This window comes from Dermochelys coriacea, chromosome 21 (assembly GCF_009764565.3).
Source record: "Dermochelys coriacea isolate rDerCor1 chromosome 21, rDerCor1.pri.v4, whole genome shotgun sequence".
NCBI classification, from domain to species: domain Eukaryota; kingdom Metazoa; phylum Chordata; order Testudines; family Dermochelyidae; genus Dermochelys; species Dermochelys coriacea.
This window is the reverse complement of record NC_050088.1, coordinates 18730572-18754296: the sequence shown is the minus strand read 5'-3', so window position 1 is coordinate 18754296 and position 23725 is coordinate 18730572. Positions and strand designations below refer to the sequence as shown.

General features: G+C 46.7%; 1 protein-coding gene across 13 annotated transcripts in view; it reads right to left on the bottom strand.

Moving 5' to 3' along the window:
• The window catches only part of LZTR1 (leucine zipper like transcription regulator 1), a 310867-nt gene that overhangs the window by 49708 nt on the left and 237434 nt on the right, over nt 1–23725 (bottom strand). For 9 of the 13 annotated variants that reach the window (XM_043500716.1, XM_038379621.2, XM_043500715.1 and 6 more), the window contains 3 exons: nt 16551–16677; nt 12976–13125; nt 3658–3763 (listed from right to left, as the gene is read on the bottom strand). In XM_043500716.1, the coding sequence (XP_043356651.1) occupies nt 3658–3763; nt 12976–13125; nt 16551–16677 (383 nt within the window). Of the gene's footprint in view, nt 1–1357; nt 3301–3657; nt 3764–12948; nt 13126–16550; nt 16678–23725 lie in introns of those variants that run through there. The other 4 variants (XM_038379620.2, XM_043500718.1, XM_043500717.1 and 1 more) reach the window with 4 other exon arrangements.

The following is a 23725-nucleotide window of genomic DNA, read 5'->3' as shown; positions in this document are numbered from 1 at the left end:
CTATTCCTGTTTCAAAGTGGGGTAGATCAAAGTATACCAGGAAACTTTCAGTGCACAGCAGCTGGGTCCACATGAATACTTAGTGAGTGGCACACTAGTGCAGGGTAGATTTTCACCCAGCTTTCTGAGAACTCAATGTTCATGTAGATAAGCCTTCAGTCTCTTTGGAATAGGGAGGGGGATGACGAACCAGCAGGGGTTATCAATCTTTCTTTCTGAGGCCCCCACAACATGCTAAAAAAACTCCACGGTCCACCTGTGCCACAATTGTTTTTCTGCAAATAAAAGCCAGGGCCAACATTAGGGGGTAGCAAGCAGGGCAATTATCCAGGGTCCTCCGCCATAAGGGGCCCCACAAAGCTTAGTTGCTCAGGCTGTGGCATCTGCCCCAGGCGGTGGGGCTTGGGCCCCTGCATAGTAGGGCTTGGGGCCTCAGGCTTCAGCCCCATACAGTGGGGCTTCGTCTTTCTGCCTAGGGCCCCAGCAAGTCTAATGCTGGGCCTGCTTGACGGAATCCCTGAAACCAGCTCTTGGCCTCCCAGTGGGCCCCGGACCCCTGGTTGAGAACCACTGCCATAGTGATCATCCTCATTTTGAAGGTTCTGATGTGTGTCTTCAGGCCATCTATCTTCCAAAGGATCTGTGAAGAGGAACTGAGAAGGGGGGCTGGGAAGCAGGATTGCGAAGAACTGTATGGAGTAACCTTGATGTGTAGTCTTCAGTACCCAGCATCTGATGTGATTTCATACTTGGCTTTGTGAAGTCTCTAAAGGATGTGGAGGTGGTAGATGAAGAGAAGAGCGTGCAAGAAAATGGAATGCGGCTCCCAACTGGGGTGTCACCACACCAATGTCGTCAGATGTCACCAGTGTGGTGCTCTACTCTGTTCAATGTTGATAACATTCAGCTGCACGTGTGCGTTCCCTCTGTGTGCTGCTCCAGCTCTGAGCAGGTAGCTGACACAGCAGACCCCAAGAGAACCCCCAATGACCACAGACTCCGATAAGGTACGAAGGCACCCGGCCAGGTTTATTGTCAAACGAAGCACAGTAATAGTTTCCCGCAGACTCTACAGGACTTACTACAAATATGTACCCCCTGACAATGGACCTGCTTAATCAGTGGTGGGACTCTCCATTGCCCCCTAGGTCAGACAAAGACAACCCTTCAGGAGTACATTTTTTATACACATTACTCTGACGTATAGAGGTACAACCCCACTATGTGTTAGGGTGCTGCCTCTCACCTTGTACATGTTGGTTCAAACAAAACAACTCTATCCATCTTATTACCCTCCTGCCCCTATCTTTAGGATGGGTCAGTATGCTCCTTGTTATCTATGTGGAATGTGCTAGTACCGGAATATTCTGGTACTGTCCTGGCACATGTTTATATGACTAGTGCTTAGTATCTTTTAGGTACATGTATATTTGCAACATTAGCCTTCTTCTTGCCAGCTCCTGTGAGCAGAGCCTGCCTCTGACTCACAGCTTAACTTGCTTTATGTTAGCAAAGTCTTGACCATTACTTTAGTTCAGGCCTTAGGTCTCATACTAGGCTCTGGTTTATGTTCCTTGTCTTACCACAAAAGCCTCTAAAAGTTTTGTTGATTTTTTCAGTAAAATGGCCTTGACTTTCAAATTCTGTATTCACACTTGTGATTCTGGGGTCTGAGGAGTTAATTCATGAATATCTGTGTGGCCGTGGCTCTGTTGCAAGGGGCATTGGGGGGGAATGACAGGCCATATTTCTGCTTCAGTGGCAAGATCCTTTGCTGCCTTAGCCTGATCTTTAGGAATCAAATACAGAACAATAGCATCCCAGAGGGTGTACTGTTAGTATCTTGTCACTGCTTAGTAACTGGCAATACACATGGATCCCAACAAATATGATTTCCTACTGAGCGAGGAAATTCTGTGCCCAGGGAGCAGATTTAGTACCCTTTATCTTTTCTAATGCAGCAGAGACCACACAGTTCAAGCACCACCAAGTAGTGTCCTTAAGGCTTTGTGAAGGAAGGCCACAGCAACATCTGAGATCTCCTGATATCATGGAAGACAGAGTGCTCTGTGGAACTGAAGAGGTGTATGAAGGCTGATGGTGATGTTCACTCAAAGGGGGCCTGAGTGAAGCCAAAGGGAGATCCTGGGCATCACTGAACAGGAATTCCAGGGATGAATCAGGAGAAAGTTCCAAAGCCAAACCGTGCACCAGTGAAGCAAAAATCTTGTATGTGGACTAGTTGACTAGTCTTGGGAAAAGTTGCCAGATTACCAGGAACATGAACTGGGGAAGTCTGCAGCTGTTGCAGGGCCAGAGACAACTTAGGAGCTGAGACCGTCTCCAAAATCAGCCCTGGGGAATTTCTTTTTTTCCTTCTTCACTTCCCCAGAACCAGACCTATGCTTTCCTTCCCTTGCTTCTTCTGTGCAGATGGTGTATATTCCTAGGATGGTGCAGCAGGTGCCATAGAAGGATCTTCAATAGCTGAGGATGTTCTCTCAATAAACGGGTCTTGAAACTAATACCATTTGGGGAGTCAAACTTATCCACATCACAAGTGCCAATGCAGATGAAAACGCCCGATGATGCTTCACAGGGGAGGTCAGTGCTGCCTGAGGCACAGACCTGGCACTGGAACCCTTGTTAGAGGCCCAAGTTGAGGCTGGTGAAGAGGCTGAGCCAGGTTACAAGTCTTCACTCATTTAATAGAGTGTATTTTTGTGCCAAGGAGGGTCATTGTGGGTCCAGATTTTATTGCCTTGACAGCCTGATAGCAGGGCCTGTGCTGTCAGAGTGTCACTAGTTTGAAAGACAGATAGGCCTTTAGACTTAATTGCTGATCATGGCATACTCTGGGGATGAATGTGATGGAGTGTGAGCTTCATCTGAGCACACCAGACATTAAACATACATGTCTGATTTCAGATAGACTGTCAGATTTTCTTACAGCCTTTCTAGGGCTCTACTCCTGCCATCTTTGCATGGACCAACACCAGATCAATCTCCTAAACTATTCTCTCTTCCTTTTAATTAAAGTGAATAAAAGAAAATTCAGATGGCAAAGATGGTCTATTAAATAATTAGACAAAAAGTCACAGACAGTGAGGATCCCACTGCTTTGCACAGGAGAGGAGAAGGAAATGAAGACACTGGGGTCTGCACTGCCTTATATTCAGATATTGAGCACTGACATCACTAGAGGGCTTATGCAGCCCCACTGGATACAGCTGTAGTAGAAGTTCCATGAACTTGAAGCCAGAGGATGTCAGATCTGCAAGTAGGGATGCACAGAAGCCTCTGAAGAAGAACACAGGTATTACTTATTCTGTAAAAATTTTAATACACTTTCCCCAGTCACATCTGTATAACAGCTTGGCCTAGAAACATCAAATGTTTTAACTCATCCCCATACTTTCAAATTTTGCATATTCTCGTTTACAAATTCTGTTTCAATTCCATGGCATTCTAATGCTTTTCCACCCAAAAACTATAGTATCCCTACAATCTTAACTGCAGTTTAGCCAATTATTTTTGTCTAAGAATGTGAATATATCACAGACTCTTCTGACTGGTGTTGCTGGACCCTTTGAATTTCTTGAATATTTACTGTATTTGATTACCAATGACTAATTAAAATGAATCAGGGACAATTACCTGGAGCACATTTTCCACTGTAACATTCATTTCCAGGTTCTGCTTGCAGTATGCTTGAAGTCTGTTGTTGTAGAAACCATAATAATAAGGGGCAGAGAAGAGGTAGCTATAAAGCTAGTCAAGGAGAACAAATTTGTGTTCAAAGTTGATAATAATTAGGGCTCCGTGTCTGTCATGGAGGTTGCGGAAGTCATGGATTCAGGGGCCAGCTGCTCAGATAGAACAAGAAGTAATGGACTTAATCTGCAGCAAGGGAGATTTACATTAGATATTAGGAAACACTTTCTAATTATAAGGGTAGTTCACCTCTGGAATAGGCTTCTAAAGGAGGTTGTAGAATTCCCATCATTGGCGGTTTTTAGGAACATGTTGGACAAACATCTGTCAGGGATGGTCTAGGTTTCCTTGGTCCTGCCTCAGAGCAGGGGGGCTGGACTTGATGACTTCTCCAAGTCTCTTCCAGACCTACATTTCTATGACTCTATGGTTGTCCATGCAAGCTCCCTCCAAAGATGTACACAAAGTACTTCCCCAAGAGTTGTACAGCAAGATGGTTAGTCAGTGGACCAGTGCAATATACTGAGGAATGCATACTCCCTGGCAGCCATTGTGAATGACAGCAATGGCCCAAAAATATAATGAGCAGGGATTAAGTCCTGCATAGTTGTGCTCACGCAGGGGATCTTGGCATTGCAACACTTAACTCCTAGGCACCTTGCCACAAAGTGGAATTCACATCCCGAGTTAGGTGGTCAGACTCCCCATGCATTGTATGGGAAGAGTTAAGCACCTATGAACCAGATTCTCAGAAGCCAGCAACTGAGCAGGGAACTGCCTGAGCTGACCAGGAGTGAAATGCAGAGGGCTTAGGGCCCAGATTCACAAAGGGATTTACATACCAAATTGACAGGCTGGAAGGATGCGCCTATCTCTGCTCAGGATTCTTAGCCTTGAACCCTTTCCTGGATTTAGGTACCCAAACCAGGTGAGCTCTTTCTCACAAAGAATTGAAGAGACACTCCTCTACCCCATTTTAAAATTATAGGAATGAAGGGCTCTCAAGAGGCCATCAAGTCCAGCCCCCAATAACCCACTGCACACACCTGGGGGTATGGGAGACCTGTTTTCATAACCCTGCTCTAACACACGTTTCCTACACTCCTGGTGCTTGCTGTAAATACCAGGCTAGCAGATGATGACTTGCTTACCCTTTTGTGTGGGTTCAGCATGCTCTGAGTGCATCAACCAGATCAGGCCCTGCACAAGTGAGATGGGCAGGGGAACGCCTACTTTGAGAATTCCACTGTGGCTTGGGTGTAAGAAAAGGTTACTTACTAACTCTGATTCTTCAAGATGTGATGCAGACATGTGTATTCCACTTAGGTGTGTGTGTACCCAGTGCACCAGAGGAAGAGAATTTTCCCTAGCAGTACCTGCAGAAGGCGAGCGCTCATGCCTCATGGCCATAGCACCACTCCAGACTTTTGAAGGCAGTGCCGCCCCAACCCCACTCAGCTCCTTTGCAACGAACATCCAGAGACCAGACTTTGATGCAAAGGAGGTAGAGGATGGGTCGTGGAATTCATGTCTGTATCACATCTACAAGAACCAGTTACAATAAGTAACTGTTTCTTCTTCTTCAATTACATGCAACCGAGTATTCCACTTAGGTGATGCACAAGGAGTATCCACAGGAGGCGGGGCTCAGAGTCTAACTAAGGATTGCTGGACTGCCCTTCCAAAGTTTGCATTAGCTCTGGAAGATGCAGTAATGGTATAATGGCAAGATATCATCTGACAACTAATGTATAGAGATACTGCTCCTCTGGAGCTGAATGCAGCTTAGGAAAAAACATGGGTACATATACCACCTGGTTCAAATAAAACTGGGAGACCACTTTAGACAAGAATATTGGGTTTGGCCATAAAGCACTTTGTCCTTCAAGAACCCTGTATAAGGAGCCTCTCAGAGCCTACAACTCAGAGACTCCCCTTGCAGATGTTATTGAAACCAGGAAAGCAGTTTTCTGACAGAAAGAAGAAAGGGTTAAGATGCCAGAGGCTCAAATGGAGGTCCCATTAAGTCCACCAGGAAAGTATTAAGGTCCCACAGAGGAACTGGCTTTGAGACCCTGGAGGATGGAGATGAACAAGGCCTTTAAAGAATCTTGCTGCCACGGCACTGGAAAAGACTGATCTTCCAAGAATGGGTGGATGAAACACTGAAATTACTACCAGGTGCGACCTCAAGAGCTAAAGGCACCACCAGGCAACTAAAGACACAGCAACTACTCTAAGATGTCCTGGATAGAGACCAGCATCAGTTGAATTCTGCAGGCCAATGAACACACCAAAAAATGCTTCCATTTTCTCAAACAGGTGATTTTGGTACAGGGCTTTCTATTTAATAGAACCTGTAGAATGGCTGCCAAACAACACTTTCCATTCTTGTTTAACCACAAAACAGCCACACAGTGAGATGCAGGAGCTGAGTGTAGGATGCAAGGCAAGACCATGATTCTGAGTGAGTAGGTCAGGATGAAGATGAAGGGATAAAGGAGGCTGAATTGACAGCGCAAGGTTGGAGAATAAACACTGCCTCAGCCACGCTGGTACAAGGAGGATAAGCTTGGCCTGATCCGCTTTCAGTTTGAGGATGATTTGTTGTATGACTAGGAGTACTTGTGGCACCTTAGAGACTAACAAATTTATTAGAGCATAAGCTTTCGTGAGCTACAGCTCACTTCATCGGATGCATCCGATGAAGTGAGCTGTAGCTCACGAAAGCTTATGCTCTAATAAATTTGTTAGTCTCTAAGGTGCCACAAGTACTCCTTTTCTTTTTGCGAATACAGACTAATACGGCTGCTACTCTGAAACTTGTTGTATGACTGGGATTGGGAAAAAACATACAGAAGAGCTGATGTCAGCTGAGACGGAAGGTGTCAGTCAGGGAGCCTGGACAGAATTCCCCTCAAGAGCAGAACAGATAGTATTTCCTGTTGTCCCTTGTAGCAAACAGGTTGGTTGTTGGAATGCTCCCAGCTGCAAAGATGACCTGCAGGATGCTTGTTTCAGGGACCACTCATGACTCAAGGAAAAATTTCTTGAGATGGCCTGTGAGATGATTCTGGGCCTCGGGAAAACAATCGGCTACTAGAGTGATAGTCTCCTCGATGCAGAACTGCCATAACCTAACCACCCTGGATTGTGCTCCCCTTGTCTGTTCACATAATGTATCACAGCAGTATCATTGGTAAATATGTAAATGATGGCTCCCCCTGATGCGGTTCAGAAAGGCGGGACAAGTATCATAGATGGCCTGAAGCTCCAGCATGTTGATATGCAGAGACTCTTCCTGCTCCGACCACAGACCCTGAATTTTCAAAAAGAAAAGGCGTATTTGTGGCACCTTAGAGACTAACAAATTTATTTAAGCATAAGCTTTCGTGAGCTACAGCTCACTTCATCGGATGCATTCAGTGGAAAATACAGTGGGGAGATTTATATACATAGAGAACATGAAACAATGGGTGTTACCATACACATTGTAACGAGAGTGATCACTTAAGGTGAGGTATTACCAGCAGGAGAGTGGGGGGGACGACCTTTTGTAGTGATAATCAAGGTGGGCCATTTCCACCAGTTGACAAGAACATCTGAGGAACGGTGGGGGAGAATAAACATGGTGAAATAGTTTTACTTTGTGTAAGGAACCATCCACTCCCAGTCTCTATTCAAGCCTAAGTTAATTGTATCCAGTTTGCAAATTAATTCCTATTCAGCAGTCTCTCGTTGGAGTCTGTTTTTGAAGTTCTGTTGTTGAAGAATAGCCACTCTTAGGTCTGTAATTGAGTGACAAAAGATATTAAAGTGTTCTCCAACTGGTTTTTGAATGTTATAATTCTTGACGTCTGATTTGTGTCCATTTATTCTTTTATGTAGAGTTTGTCCAGTTTGACCAATGTACATGGCAGAGGGGCATTGCTGGCACATGATGGCATATATCACATTGGTAGATGTGCAGTTGAACAAGCCTCTGATAGTGTGGCTGATGTGATTAGGCCCTATGATGGTGTCCCCTGAATAGATATGTGGACACAGTTGGCAACAGGCTTTGTTACAAGGATAGGTTCCTGGGTTAGTGGTTCTGTTGTGTGGTGTGTGGCTGCTGGTGAGTATTTGCTTCAGGTTGGGGGGCTGTCTGTAAGCAAGGACTGGCCTGTCTCCCAAGATCAGTGAGAGTGGGTCATCCTTTAGGATAGGTTGTAGATCCTTGATGATGCGTTGGAGAGGTTTTAGTTGGGGGCTGAAGGTGATGGCTAGTGGTGTTCAGTTATTTTTTTTGTTGGGCCTGTCCTGTAGTAGGTGACTTCTGGGTACTCTTCTGGCTCTGTCAATCTGTGACTGTTTCTTCACTTCAGCAGGTGGGTATTGTAGTTGTAAGAATGCTTGATAGAGATCTTGTAGGTGTCTGTCTACAGCCAAACTCTACGATACAACCACATTTGCTCCAACCCCTCAGACAGAAACAAACACCTACAAGATCTCTATCAAGCATTCTTACAACTACAATACCCACCTGCTGAAGTGAAGAAACAGTCACAGATTGACAGAGCCAGAAGAGTACCCAGAAGTCACCTACTACAGGACAGGCCCAACAAAAAAAATAACTGAACACCACTAGCCATCACCTTCAGCCCCCAACTAAAACCTCTCCAACGCACCATCAAGGATCTATAACCTATCCTGAAGGACGACCCATCACTCTCACAGATCTTGGGACACAGGCCAGTCCTTGCTTACAGACAGCCCCCCAACCTGAAGCAAATACTCACCAGCAGCCACACACCACACAACAGAACCACTAACCCAGGAACCTATCCTTGCAACAAAGCCTGTTGCCAACTGTGTCCACATATCTATTCAGGGGACACCATCATAGGGCCTAATCACATCAGCCACGCTATCAGAGGCTCATTCACCTGCACATCTATCAATGTGATATATGCCATCATGTGCCAGCAATGCCCATCTGGCATGTACGTTGGTCAAAATGGACAGTCTCTACATAAAAGAATAAATGGACACAAATCAGATGTCAAGAATTATAACATTCAAAAACCAGTTGGAGAACACTTCAATCTCTTTTGTCACTCGATTAGACCTAAGAGTGGCTATTCTTCAACAAAAGAACTTCAAAAACAGACTCCAACGAGAGACTGCTGAATTGGAATTAATTTGCAAACTGGATACCATTAACTTAGGCTTGAATAGAGACTGGGAGTGGATGGGTCATTACACAAAGTAAAACTATTTCCCCATGTTTATTCCCCCCTCCACCCTGCACTGTTCTTCAGATGTTCTTGTCAACTGCTGGAACTGGCCCACCTTGATTATCACTACAAAAGGTTTCCCCCCCACCACTCTCCTGCTGGTAATAGCTCACCTTAAGTGATCACTCCCACAGTGTGTATGGTAACACCCATTGTTTCATGTTCTCTATGTATATAAATCTCCCCACTGTATTTTCCACTGAATGCATCTGATGAAATGAGCTGTAGCTCATGAAAGTTTATGCTTAAATTTGTTAGTCTCTAAGGTGCCACAAGTACTCCTGTTCTTTTTGCGAATACAGACTAACACAGCTGCTACTCTGAAACCTGAATTTTCAGTGACTCCAGATGTGCCCCCAGCCCACCAGGGAGATGTCAGTGACAACAGACCTGGTTGGTAGGGCCTGGACAAAGGGAATGCCCTGACGTATACTTTCTGGAAGCATCCACCACTTCGAGGAGTCCAGGACGAGTGGAGGGAGATGGACCGATCTCTCCAAGGAATGAAGAGTCAGATGGTAAACCGTCCTGAGCTACATTTGAAGGGGTAAAGGCGCAATATTGTTAACTGAACCATCTGCATGCAAACAGATATGTGGCCCAAGAGCCTTAGGCACATCCAAACTGTGATGGAAGGCTGAGACTGCCCAAAAGTGCATTGTGGACAGTATTGCTGCTGCTGCCCATAGTGGCACCTTTGCACTGCCAGTGTATACAAACCAAAGGAATGTAGGGTGGCCCTAGAATCTTTGAAGTACTGAGTCTTGTCCATCTTGTCTGAAAAAAGCACCCAGCCATTGAAGGGCAGATCATCTATAGCCTGCTGCATGTCAGGAGTAATGCCCAAATTCTGCAGCCAAGATACCCTTCTCTTGGTCTCATGGAGGCCACAACTCTGAGTGAAGTGTCCGTGATGTTCAGCATGGATTGCAATGATCTCTTGGCCATCAAGCAGCCTTTGGTAATGAACGCCCAAAATTTCTCTCTGGAGATTTCAGACAGCTGGTCTGCAAACTTAGACATGAACATCTAATTTACAAATTTGTATTTGGACAACAATGCCTGCTGGTTTGAAATCTGCATTTGGAAAGAGGAGGAGATATAAATCTTCCTACCCATAAAGTTCATCCTTTTAGAGTCCTCATCCTTAGCAGTGGACTTAAATCTGCCCTGCCGGCCTTTATTGTTCACCACAGTTAAGACCAGGAATTTGGGTCCAGGTGAAAATAAAAGCCCTCAGATCCCTGCACCAGGACAAAACAGTGTTTCTCCATGTGCTTTGTTGTACATGATACTGAAGCTGGCATTCTCCAAAGAACATTTGCATCTAGGAGTGCATCATTAATAAGAGGAGCCACTCTCCCAGGAGCAGACAGCTGAAGGATATTCAGCAACATAATGGTGCTCTCCTGCAGGAACTCTGCCTGAATGCCCAGGGAAGCAGCCATGCACCGCCAAAAGTTCTGTTAGGCCTTGAAATCCTCAGGTATTAAAGGCGAGGAAGAGCCAAGTGCTGCCAAATTGTTCCCGATGGGGGGAGAGGTGTGGACCCCAAAATCAGTGGTGGCACCAAAGTAGCTGACGGTTCCAAAGTGGAGGGCAGTGAGAGCTGCCACGGTAATATCAGTGGTGTGAATGCAATGGTACCAAGGAGTTTCCCAGTGCCAAAGAGGTCCCTTGCATCAAGCCCATACAAACCCTGCTTCCACAGACTGTGGAAGGGGAACTTTGGAGTGTGGTGACAAAGGACCAAAAGGTTCAGGGGCCCGTCCACACAATGGAGCTATAAACAACACAGCCCTGGCAAAAGCCTGGATCAATGGAGGGGTCAGGATGGAAAAGCAAAGGAGGCCTGTTGCTGCCTGATATGCCGCCAGCGTGGAAACAACTGGTGCCAGCATCACTCTTGTCGGTACTGGATTCAAGAATCAGAGTCAATGGTAGAGGGTCTCTGACCTCTCTGCTCAGTATCAGGAAGCAGTTAGAGGCACCCACACCCTCATGTATGCTGGCATTAACACGATGCTAGTCCACACTCTTTCTGGAGGAGGCAGAAGAGTTTTCATGAGACCTGGAGTGGTCTTGATTGGTCTTATGTGACCTTTTCCTCTGTGCATTCGATGGGGAACAACTCCTCCATCCCTTTGGAGAGGCGTTGGCTCCAGAGCATGAAATGGCAGCACTCTCAAAACCTGAGGTGACCTCCAATCTGAGGAGGTCCTCAGTGCTTAAGCAGGCCAGATGGCCTGTTCAAGCAGGTGCTGCTTTAGGCGAAGGTCCCTAGCCAGCTGAGTTCCTTTCAAGAACGACCTAGAAACTGCACATCGCTCCTTGACGTAGACGTCATAGTAAGCAGTGTGTGGGGATTGTTGTTGGGGATCGCTCTCCCCACATAATGTTTAAACCATGGTGAGGGCATCACCGGGGAAATACTTAACTAAATGTAATTAACACTACCTTTAACTAACACTAAGGGTACTAATTATATACGACTAAAACAAACACTAGAAAAAGACAGTGAGAGATTGCATGGTTAAGAACCACACAAAGCTATGACTCCAGCCACAGGCAGTAAGAAGGAAATGAAAGGGGTCAGGGTGGTGCCGCCTCATATAGCCAGAGGCTATGGCAAGGAGGTGGAAGCGCTGCCCCTTTACAGGCATTGCTAAGCAAAGTTCTCTGGCTCCAGAGCCCTAGGCACGCACACACCTAAGTGGAATACATGGTTGCATCTACTCAAAGAAGCAGCTTAGGCTCTGAATGTCTTGTTAGCTGTGAGGGCAGTGTCAGGATTTAGTCAGCTTTGGGCATGCCCACCAGCAGAAATGCAGGTGCCCTTAGGGATTTAGGTGCCTACATCGTTTGGTGGCAGCTGAGTGGTAATTTTGTGAAAGTCAGTGATGTATAGGAGACAGTCTTTTTGTGTATCTTACCCTAGCTGCCTAAGACACACCAGTCCTTTCACATAAACAACCCAAGACAGAGCCTGCCCCCATTACAGCCAATAGCCCAGTGGTTAGCACACACCTGGACTGGAGGAGACCCAGATTCAAACCCTTCTCTGGATTAGGGACTTGAACCCCAGTCTCCCATATCCCAGGTGAATACCTTAAGTGCCAGGCTATTGGACATTTTGGGGTGGGGATTTCTCAATCTGTCCTGTTGAAGCTGTTCCACTTCGTATAATTAAATATTCATTAGATCAGGAAAAGAGAGAAATTGCATAGATCAGTGGTCTGAAAACTCACATGGGAAAGCCAGGTTCAAGTCTCTGGCTCGTTATAATTAAGGCTATGATTTTGTCATGATGGTCACAGAAATCATGAATTTGAATAAAGTCCATCAAATACCCTCCAAACCAAATGAAATGTGCTCAAACCAAGTGGTGTTACAAACTTGTGCACAGGGTCACAGCATCACTCAGGTTTGGTCCATCTGCCCCACCATCTCCATCTATAGCAGCATGGACTCTTCGAAACTGTGCAGCATTGTGACCCCATGTGCTAGGTCACAATGCCTAAAGTGGATAGCTGGGCTCAGTCCCACCGGACAGGAGTTGCCATTGTGGGGTGTGTGTGGGGTAGGCTCACTCTCCATCTCCCACTAACCTCTTTCTGGACATATGGTTGTTTTCCAGCACCTCTGCCATGAAATATATTTAAAAATTTAATGACAAAATCATAACACTAGTTATAGTTTAACTCAGCTGAACTGTTTCATAGTCCAGTAGAAGTGCCTGATTCTCCACTCCCTCACAATGAAGGCATTTACAGCAGTGCAGAGTAGGTGTAATATGCTACTCTTCTGGTCTGGCATATTTTTTTCCCAATCACTTTGCACAGGTGTAAATGATGACACCAGGTGCATAACACAGCAGAATCAGGGCCAACATATCAAATTAAAGTATCCATAGCAAAAGAAATCCAAAGTGTCTGTTTCAATTGCATCTACAGACTTCAGACTTCAGTAGATTTAAGGATACAGGGAATCTTCAGGAGGCATGTTCACTTCACCATAGTAAATGTATCTCAGCATAGACTCAAATGCTTGTTTACTGGGAACCATTTCACCTATAGAAATATTTACTTGTCCATCTTCTGGCATGAAGGAACGGAACATGGCTTCAAAGTAACTGGAAAAGGAAAGGTGACTGATGTAACACAAGGAGATTTTACATAACCACAGGAAAGGTTCTGGTTTCAAGCAGTACTGTTCAAAGGGGGCTACAAAGCATTGAAGCTTTCACATAAGTTACTTCCTAGCTACTATGCGGAGGGGAAAACTGCCTCTAAATGCCTCCTCAAATATAGTATGCAGTGTTGTTGTAATCATGTTGGTCCAGGATATTAGAGAGACAAGGTGGATGAGGTAATATCTTTTATTGGACCAGCTTCTGCGGGTGAAAGAGACAAGCTTTCGAGCTACAGAGAGTTCTTCTTCGGCCTCTTCCCAAAGGGAATTTGCTAGTGTTTCCCTCTATATAGTTCATGAGTGGCTTAGAGGATATTCAAACAATTTAGCTGAGTGTATCTCTGCATGCTGGTGGCTGAGTGATCACAGCACCAGGAGGCATTTACTGCTTATCACTAGCAAAGCACTATGAGAGACAGCCCAGGTTGGAGAGCTAAGGGGGAGCAACGGTCCCACAGTTCCAAGTTGTACCCCAGAGAGCCCGTCACACTCAAACACCTTGTCTCTCAAATGTAGTATTGTCATGTTTCAGATAAATCTGTGTGTGAGGCAACAAAGCATCACAATCCCAACAATGCTGTAGGATGTTATATAGGAAACAATGCCATGTAGATTTTCTTTATAGCAATTAATTTTCAAAAATATAAAAATTAGGATATAAAACACTGTAATAATTCATTTACTTACTTTGCATATGAAGTGCTGGTAAACTTCAAACATTACGGGTCTCCTGGTTTCTTAGGGGCTAGACACTAATATAAATGGTTACCTGCCTACTGTACAAGGATATTGTGATGGTTTGTTAGATACTGTTTGTAAAGTACTAACGTATGTAAATGCTAAAGATTATTAGGGCTGGCTGAAAATTTTCCTTCAAAACTTTTTTTAATGGAAAATTGGATTTTAACTAAATGAAAATTTTTGCAGAAAGTACTGCCAAAAAATTAAACAAAAAATCAAGTTTTTTTTTCTACAAAAAGTCAAAATTTTCTGTTGACCCCCTCCATTTTCTAATTATTATTGGATACTGAATGGAAGGAATCCATTTTCACTGGCTATAGGCATTAGTAAGTTTGCCTGTGCTAGTATTAGATTGTGCTCATCTACTAACCTCATTGCACCATTAATAGATAGGTTTCAGAGTAGCAGCCATGTTAGTCTGTATTCGCAAAAAGAAAAGGAGGAGTACTTGTGGCACCTTAGAGACTAACAAATTTAACTGAGTATAAGCTTTCGTGAGCTACAGCTCACTTCATCAGATGAGCTAGATCCTGTTCTGGTTTCCCACCTTTTCTACCCTTCCTCTCCATATAACATAACTTGCATCTACTGATGTGGCAAAGAGCTTTTCTTCACCCCACCAGGTGTACCCCTAACTCTGGACTATTGATCCAACTCCCCCTTCCTTTTTTGAATAAGTAAGAGTCAGTTTTTTCAGGTGCCTGAATCTGAATGACACGGTCACAATTTCTGGGTAACAGCTGCTGAGTGCAGGTTCTTGTCACCCGTTACTGTAGACTTCTAATGGCATTCACTCTAGCTGTCTTTCTGTCTAGCTTCCTCTCCTGATCCATCTGTCCCAGGCCATCTGTAAACCATGCTGATCAGTGAGGATGAAGCTGTATAGTGTCACCCTATCAAACCCTGAACTGAGGAGAGTTAGATGCCTCAAAAAGGGATTCCCAAAAGCCAGCACGCTGAGCGGGGAGTTGCTTAAGCCAGTCAATAGGAAATACTGAGGAGAGGAGTGGTAGGTGGTGGTAGGTAAAGGGAGGTAGGTGCTTAACTTCGATCTGACGTAGGTGCTTCCCTCTAGCTGGGGGGTCACAGCCATGAGCCCTCTGGAGTCAGTCACCTAAGCCGGGTCAGCCCTTTCTCAACAAAAACTGAGAAGCAGGAGGTGATGGTACCTCCCCTTCACCAATAGTCCTGTGGCTAAAGAACTCATCCGTAATTTGGGAGACTCAGGTTCAAATCCTCTCTCCCCTTGATGAGGAGCAGTGTTCTGAACCCAGGTCTCCCACATCCCACACAAGTGCCATAACCACTGGCTTTGAAGATTGAAAGATGATTTGATTACCATGTCCCTTGTATTTTCTTCACAAGTACTAAAGGGCTCTTTAATGAGGAAGTCAGAATAAGAATCTGTGGCTGGAAGTTAAAGCCAAATGCAAATTAGAAATAATACACACAGTGAAGGTGATTAGCCATTGGAACAAACTATCAAGACAGGCGGTGGCTTCTCCATCTTTTTAAATCAAGATTGGACATCTTTTCTGGAAGACATACTTTAGTCATCCACAAGTTACTGGGCTCAATACAGTGTAAGAGGGCAAGATTCTATGGCCTGTGATATACAGGTCAGACTAGATAATCTAATGGTCCCTTCCCGTCTTGGAATCTAAGAACCATTTATCTCGCCAACAATCCCTTTCTCCTTTTCAATTACTCCCTTTACACAGATTAACAGGCCTGTGGATTCTCCATTGGCTTCTTACTTTGATGTACAAATACAGGACTAGATCATGCCTAGCTTTAACATAGCCATACATAGAGTAGATTCCCATCTCTCTCACTCAGCCAGGTTAAGGCTGCCTAGACTGCAGCTCTATGCACTGTAGAACCCAATGCCATGCACCCATGCTCCCCCTACCCCTGTGAGTGAAGAGGGTAGAGGGAAGGGCAGAACCAATATCCATCTCTCCTCACTACATGCACTAGCCAAGAGAGCTGGCTGGCCATGCCAGGGAAGAGACGTATGATACACCCTTAAACGGGTAAATTATTTACACGTTCAACCAAGTGGGAACCCAGAGAGACCAATCTACCCCCTAATGTACTGATGTTTTTGTATGTTTGTTCAGTGGATTCTTAAATCTCTACCTCATAGCTTACATACCAAAGTTTAGACTTCATTCTATTAGCATCTCTTGAGCTGCATTTTCATTTTTTAGAACATCCTTTTTGTTCTTCATGAACACTTGTTCTTTTCCAGTTCATGACAGTAGTTTTATGCGTGATTATTTGCTTCTTTTTGAAATTGTGGTAGGATATAGACGATGTTATTCAACTAAGGTTTTGATTTCCTAACATTTCCCTGCTGGGATGGCAAATTCATTCATATTTCAGTCACTGTTGCTTAATGGCTCTATTATGTTTAATTTCTAGGGGAAAAATCCTATGTATTATTCAGATCTCAGTGAACAGAAGCCTATTCTCTTGTGTGCTTCAAAACAAGCTGATCCAAGAAGCAGTCTGTGATACTAGAAATCATGTCTACACATGACATTTGTTATTGCTCTAGTAAATGATGACTATTTAAAAAGTTTCTATGTTTCAGTAAATGGTTGATCAGAGTGCACACACCTGGAGCGGGCTGCCAGAATTGCCTTATGTGCTGGTCTTGGATGGCCATCTAACAGGAGGATGATATCACAAAACTCGATCCCAGCTCCTTCTAGATAAGCTTTCATATCCTGAATCAAAGATGTTCCTGACAGAGGCAAAATGGTGAAATGATTAAAAAGAAGACATTTCCAGGTAATCAGCTGCCATAAAGTTAATACACGGTTGTGCCACATCTACATACAGGTTTTCCCATGGGATTAAGGGAGTTGTTAGTAGGCAGACACTTCATCACATTCAGCACTAAAGGAGGCCCCTTTTTGTATGCCATGGATAAGGCCAGGCCATGATCCCTGGAAATTTGTTCTATATGTAAGAGTGATGCCCTTGGTGTGGTTTTACATCTGCATCCTTTTCCTCACCTCTGGTACATTTGCCTCAATTCACTCCTCACCCACCCCCAGTCCATTTTGTGCCAACATTGCTAACCTCACACACATTCCCCCTCCACTTCTCTTGCTGTCTCTGGAACGCCATGACATATCTACAAAGATCTCAGTCACCTGCGACCTCTTCCTATCTTGCTCCCTCCAGCTCCTGGCTCTTCAAGAGACCTGGATCACTCTGCAGCTGCCATCTCTTATAGAGGCTTCTCCTTCTCTCACCCCCTCCTCCCCCCGCCTGGATCAGACTGTGGTGAGGTATGGGGCTTCTCCTGTCCCCTTGCTGCTATTTCCAATACCTCCCTTTTCCCTTCCCCCTCCTCTCTTCTTTTGAACAGTGCTGCATCTGACTTCTCTCTTCTCCTCCTCAATATTGCTGTCACCTACCATCCATCCAGTTCCTCCCCATCAGCCTTCCTCTCTGATCTCAACTCCTCATTCTCTCTCTCTTCCTCTTCTTACAATCTCCCACACTCAACATCAGGGACTTCAACTTCCATGGTAACAATCCATCCAACCCCTTAGCTGCACACTTTCTTTTCCTCCCCTCTTCATTCAATCTGCAGCTCACAGTCAACTCTCCCATTCACCAAAAGGAACACTCATGGAATTTGGTCTCACCAAGCATTGCTTTCTCAGATCTCTGTTGCTGAGCTCCCTCCCTTTCAGCATCACCCATTGCCCCCCAATTCCCTCATGCCCTGTCACTTGGTCTTTCCGCGATTTCCAGTCCTTCAACATCAGTGACTTCTTATCTGCTCTCAGATTCTCATCATTTCTTTCATTGTTGTTGATTCGCTCCCTTCCTCCACCTTTGCCTCTTTTGCCTCTCTCTCTCAGTGCAAGATCTGCCTTACCAACCTCCAGCCCTAGCTCACCCCCAGCATGAGGAAGTTACTTACCTTTTAGTAACTGGAGGGTCTTCGAGATGTGTGGTCCCTATCTGTATTCCACTAGGGATACGTATGTACTCCATGCTTCCAGAGTCAGAGAATTTTGAAAGCAGTGTCCGCTGGCTCACACATGCATCCTTACTTTCCTTGGGCCTCCACCAAAGGAGATAAAAGATGGAGCACACCAACCACCTCTCCTGTTCCTTCTCTACCATGAATCTAATCAACGTCCGAAGCAGAGGGGAAGGAGCGTGGTAGTATGTATGACAGGGACCACAAATCTCAAATAACCTGTAAGGTAAATAACTTCCTCTTCTTCTTCAAGTGCTGGTCCCTATGTGTATTCCATTGTGGGTGACTGACAACTAGTACTCAAGAAAGAAGAGAGTGCAAGGATGTAGGTGGCAGAGCTGCATGAAGGACTGTTGTCCCATAGTATGTGTCAGCAGCAGAGTCTTCTACTAAAAAATAATGACTCATGAACATATGGTTGGAAGTCCATGTGGCTGCTTTAAAAATGTTAACCAAAGACACTTCCTCAAGCAATGCTATAGACACTGCTTGTGCTCATCCTGTGTGACGGAAGGAAAGTGAGACAACTGATAGCAGAGTAAAATACAATCTGAGATCCACCCAGAGATCCTCAGAGGAGATAGCCTGCCCTTGGACACTTTCCAACGTGGCTCAAACATTGGGGGGAAAGAATTGCATCTGGAATGTTGGTTGGCAAGTGATCTTGATGTGTCCATAAAAAGGATTTTGAATGTGATTCGTTGGTTAGATCGTCAGTTTCCTGGTATGAACCAGGTATTCATGATGTGTGCAATGAGAACACTGATCCACTACTCCCTGCCACCAAGTGGCTGCTAACAGGCACCAGAACTAGAAGTTGAATTCTGACAGAACAGAGGACTCCAATCCTGGAATCTGCTAGGTGGAATTCGGGGGTCCTGAATGTCCCTGATTGTATTTAAAACCAAGCACAGGAATAAGAAGTTGTCTGTGTAACTGGGTTGCCCCTGCTCAGGACTGTTTCCCTTGCACTACCTGCTCCTACTACCTGACTTTTATCTCCTGGTAACCTGACCCTGCCTGCCTCCTTACACCTGACTTTCGATCTCTGGCATAACTCAGAATCTAATCTCCTGGTATCTTACCCAGCCTGGCTCCCGACTCCTGGTCTGGCCGCTAGATCAGACTGCCCACGTCAGTTTACATGGACCACTTAAGCCACAAGAGTGGGATTGGTGCCAGTAAAATGGACATAGCTAAACCTCTGGAAGCACGGGATATTCTCAACCGGGCTGCCTGTCTTCAGGCTGACAACTAAGCCTTGAAGGCCCAGGTCATTCAGCTGACCTCGGAGAAAAAACTGTCACCTATCTTTCATAACTGTTGTTCTTCGAGATGTGTTGCTTGTGTCGATTCCATTCTAGCTGTGCATGCACCCACGTGCACAGCTATCAGAGATTTCTGCATTAGCGTTATCCTTAGGGCTGGCTGTGGTGCCCCCTGGAGTGGCACTCCCATGCAGTGATATATCAGGTGCTGCCACCCTCCTGGCACCCTCTCAGTTCCTTCTTGCTGGCAACTCCAACAGAGGGGTGAGAGGGTGGGAAATGGAATGGACATGAGCAACACATCTAGAAGAACAACAGTTACGAAAAGTAGTTAACCGGTTTTTGTTTTTTGAGTGCTTGTTCATGTCGATTCCTTTTTAGGTTACTCACAAGCAGTATCAACAGAAGTGGGCTTGGAGTTCATAGCTTAGAGGCTTGAAGCATTGTCCTACTGAAACCAGCCTTATCCCAGGCCTGCTGGGTCAGCGCATAGTGGGACGTAAAAGTGTAGTCAGACAACCATTTGGCCACTCTACAGATGCCCAGGATAGGGACATGGGCCAGAAAGGCCGCCGAAGAGGTCTGCGTCCTGGTAGAGTGGGTGGTGACAATCGCCGCAGGTGGCACCTTCGCTTGGTCATAGCAAAAGCGAATGCAGACAGTGATCCAAAAAGAAATTCTTTGAGTGGATACCGGGTGACCTTTCATCCTGTCAGCCACTGTGACGAACAATTGCATCGATTTACGGAACAACTTGGCCCTATCCACACAGAAGGCCAGAGCCCTCCTAACGTCCAGGGCATGTAGCCTGCGCTCCTCTTCTGACTTATGTGGCTTTGGAAAGAAGACCGGTAAGTAAATGTTCTGGCTCCAATGAAAATGAGAGACTACTTTAGGAAGAAAAGCTGGGTGTAGCCTTAGCTGGACCTTCTGCTTATAGAAGACCATGTACAGTGGCTCCGAGGTGAGCACCTGAATCTCGAATACCCAGTGGGCCGACATCACTGCAACCAGGAACGCAACCTTCCAGGAGAGAGCAAGAAACTAAGGGCTCAAAGCTCACCCGTTAGCTGAGACAGCACCAGATTCAAGTCTCACAGAGGGATGGGGTCTCTGACTTGTGTGTAGAGGCGCTCCAGGCCTTTAAGGAATCTGGCCATGATTTCCTGAGCAAAAACAGACCTACCCTGTAACGGTGGGTGGAAAGCCGAGATGGCCGCTAGATGGACCTTGATCAATGAGAGGGACAATTCCTGGAGCTTAAGATGCAGGAGGTAGTCCAGAATAAGCTCTAGTGAAGCCCACTCGGGACGAAGACAGTTACCTTTTCTATAACTGGTGATCTTCGAGATGTGTTGCTCACGTCTATTCCACAATGGATGTGTGTGCTCGCCACATGCACTGGTGTCGGAAGTATTTCCCCTAGCAGTACCCTTAGGGGAGCGCCCCCAGTGACCCCTGGAGTGGCACCTTCATGGTGCAGTATAAGGGGCGCTGTGTGCTCCGTCCAACTTCAATTCCTTCTTGCCAGACAACTCCAACAGAGGGGAAGGAGGGCGGAATGTGGAATAGACATGAGCAACATATCTCGAAGAACACCAGTTACAAAAAGGGTAACCATCTTTTCTTCTTCAAGCGATTGCTCATGTGTATTCCACAATAGGTGATTCCAAGCTATATCTGTTGAAAGTGGGTAGGAGTTCACAAACTCTTAGGACGGAGCACAGTCCTGCTGAACCTGGCGTCTTCCCTGGTCTGGGAGACTATCGCATAATGCGAAGTGAACGTGTGACCAGAAGACCATGTGGCAGCCCTGCAAATGTCCTGAATGGGGACATGGGCTAAAAAGGCAGCTGACGAGGCTTACGCCCTACTCGAGTGTGCCCTCATGATTGACGGCAGAGGGATTCCTGCCAAGTCATAACAGGTATGGATGCATGAGGTGATCCAGTTGGAGAGCCGCTGAGTGGAGATTGGCCGACCCCTCATGCGTTCAGCCGAGGTGATGAACAGCTGCGAAGACTTCCTGTACGGCTTACTCCGCTCCAGATAAAAAGCCAGAGCCCATCTCACATCCAACGTGTGGAGATGGCGCACCTCGCTGGACGCATGGGGGTTGGGGAAGAGGACTGGCAGGAAAATGTCCTGACCCATGTAGTAAGAGGAACGAGGGGTGTGGGCAGAGCTGGACCTTAAATTTATGGAACACCGTCTATAGGAGCTCAGACGTCAGGGCCCTGAGTTCAGAAACCCATCTAGCCGACACGATCGCTATCAGGAAGGCTACCTTCCACGAGAGGTGTGACCAGAAGCACGTAGCGAGCGACTCAAACGGGGGCCCATCAGCCGGGCCAGCACCAAGTTCAGGTCCCACTGAGGGACAGGGGACCTAGCCTATGGGAAGAGATGATCCAACCTCTTAAGACATCAGCAGGCCATGGTATGGGAGAATACCGTGTGCCTCTGCACCGGCAGGTGGAAGGCCGATATGGCCGCCAAGTACACCTTGATGGACGAGGGTGCCAGGCCCTGGGCTCTAAGGTGAAGGAGGTAGTCCAAAATGAGCTGGATCGGGACAGCCATGGGGGAAACGCAACACTCAGCCACCCATCGGGAAAACCAAGACCACTCTGCCAAGTAGGCTCAGCACGTGGAGAGTAGCCTCCTTTCCAAAAGGACATGTTGGACCTTTTCTGAGCATGTCCTTTCCTCCTGGCCTAACCACTGAGCAGCCATGCCGTGAGGTGGAGTGCCGCTAGGTTGGGGTGGAGGAGGTGGCCCTGGTCCTGGAAGAACAGGTCCGGATGGGATGGAAGGCATCAGGACGGAAGGTAGGAGGGCATTGGAGATAGCGCCCCATCCCAGCCCGCCCCAGAGCAGAACTGGGGACAGCAACGGTTCTGTCGAGTTGTGAACACTTCCACCTGGGGAGTTCCCCACTCTTGGAAGTCTGTGCACCACCTCTGGGTGAAGAGACCACCCATGCTGAGAAGTCCCTCTTCAACGATCCACCCACGAGTTCTGGAGTGCCCAGTAGGTGGTAGGCCTGTAGGCAAATGTCGTGGGCTATACAGAAGTCCCACACCTTGAGGGCTTCCAGGCAGAGGGTAGAGGAACGGGCCCCGCCTTGTCTGTCAATGTAAAACATTGAGACCATGTTGTCCATGAGAACCCTAATCACCCTGCCTGCCAGGTGCGAGTGGAAGGCCATGCACGCCAGTCGGATCGCCCTGAGCGCCTTGACATTTATATGGAGGGCCAGGTCCTGTGCAGACACTAGACCTTGAGTCTGAACGTCTCCCACATGGGCTCCCCACCCCAGATCCAAGGCGTCGGACACAGTTCCAGAGATGGGGGCCTGCCTCTGAACGGGACCTCGCGGAGCAAGGGAGCAGAAAGGCATCACACAAGGCTCCTCTGTCCATGCCCCCAATCAATCAGAAGACGTGGCACTTCCTGTTCTGCTTGGAAGCAAACAAGTCCACCTGGGGAGTTCCCCACCTGTGGAAGATGGAGCTGACTACCTCCGGATGAATTTGTGGTGAGACAAGAATGTCCTGCTGAGGCGATCTGCCAACGGGTTCTTGGACCCCGGAAGGTGAGCGGCTACAAGATGGATATTGTACTGTAGACAGAAGTCGCAGAGCCAGAGGGCTTACCAGCAAAGGACCGATGACCTGGTTCTGCTCTGCCTGTTGATATAGAAAACTGTAGCCGTTTTGTTCATCAGGACCCTGTACAACCCTGTCTTGTATATGAGGTAGAAAGGCCACTCAGACCGCCCTGAGTTCCCTGACATTGATATGAAGGGAACCATCTTGACTGGACCAACGGCCTTGAGTGTTGAGATCGCCGAGGTGGACTTCCCAGCCCAAGTGTGAGGTGTTGGAGACAAGGATCACCGACGAGGGTGGGGCCACAAAAGGAACACCTTCCAACTGTGACACGGGATCCTGCCACCAGATGAGGGACGCCAGGACGCTGTCCAGAATCCTGACTACTCAGTTCATGCTGTATCGGCTGGGGACACAGACCGACGCCAGCCATGCCTGAACAGGTCTGAGGTGGAGTCGTGCATGCCAGACCATGTAAGTACATGTGGCCCAGCAGCCTCAGGCACGTGTGGGCGCTAGTGAGTGGATGGGCCTGCAGGCCCACTATAAGGTCCAAAATGGCCTGGAACCAAGTCTCAAGGAGGAAAGTCCTGGCCCAAGTGGAGTCGAGGACTGATTTTGATTAACTCTATGTGTTGTACTTTGTCTCATTTATTATAAACCCCAGGTTGCGACAGGTAGAACAAACCAGGTCGAGATGCCTCTGCACCTGACCCGGAGACCAGCCCTTTATCAACCAGTCATCGAGGTACAGGTATATTTGGACTCCCCGACATCTCAGGTAAGCAGCCACTGGCACTATACATTTTGTGAATACCCTCGGGGCCAACGAAACACCAAAGGGCATCGCCAAAAACTGGAAATGGCGCCCTCCCAACATGGAGTGGAGGAAGCACCGGTGCCCCG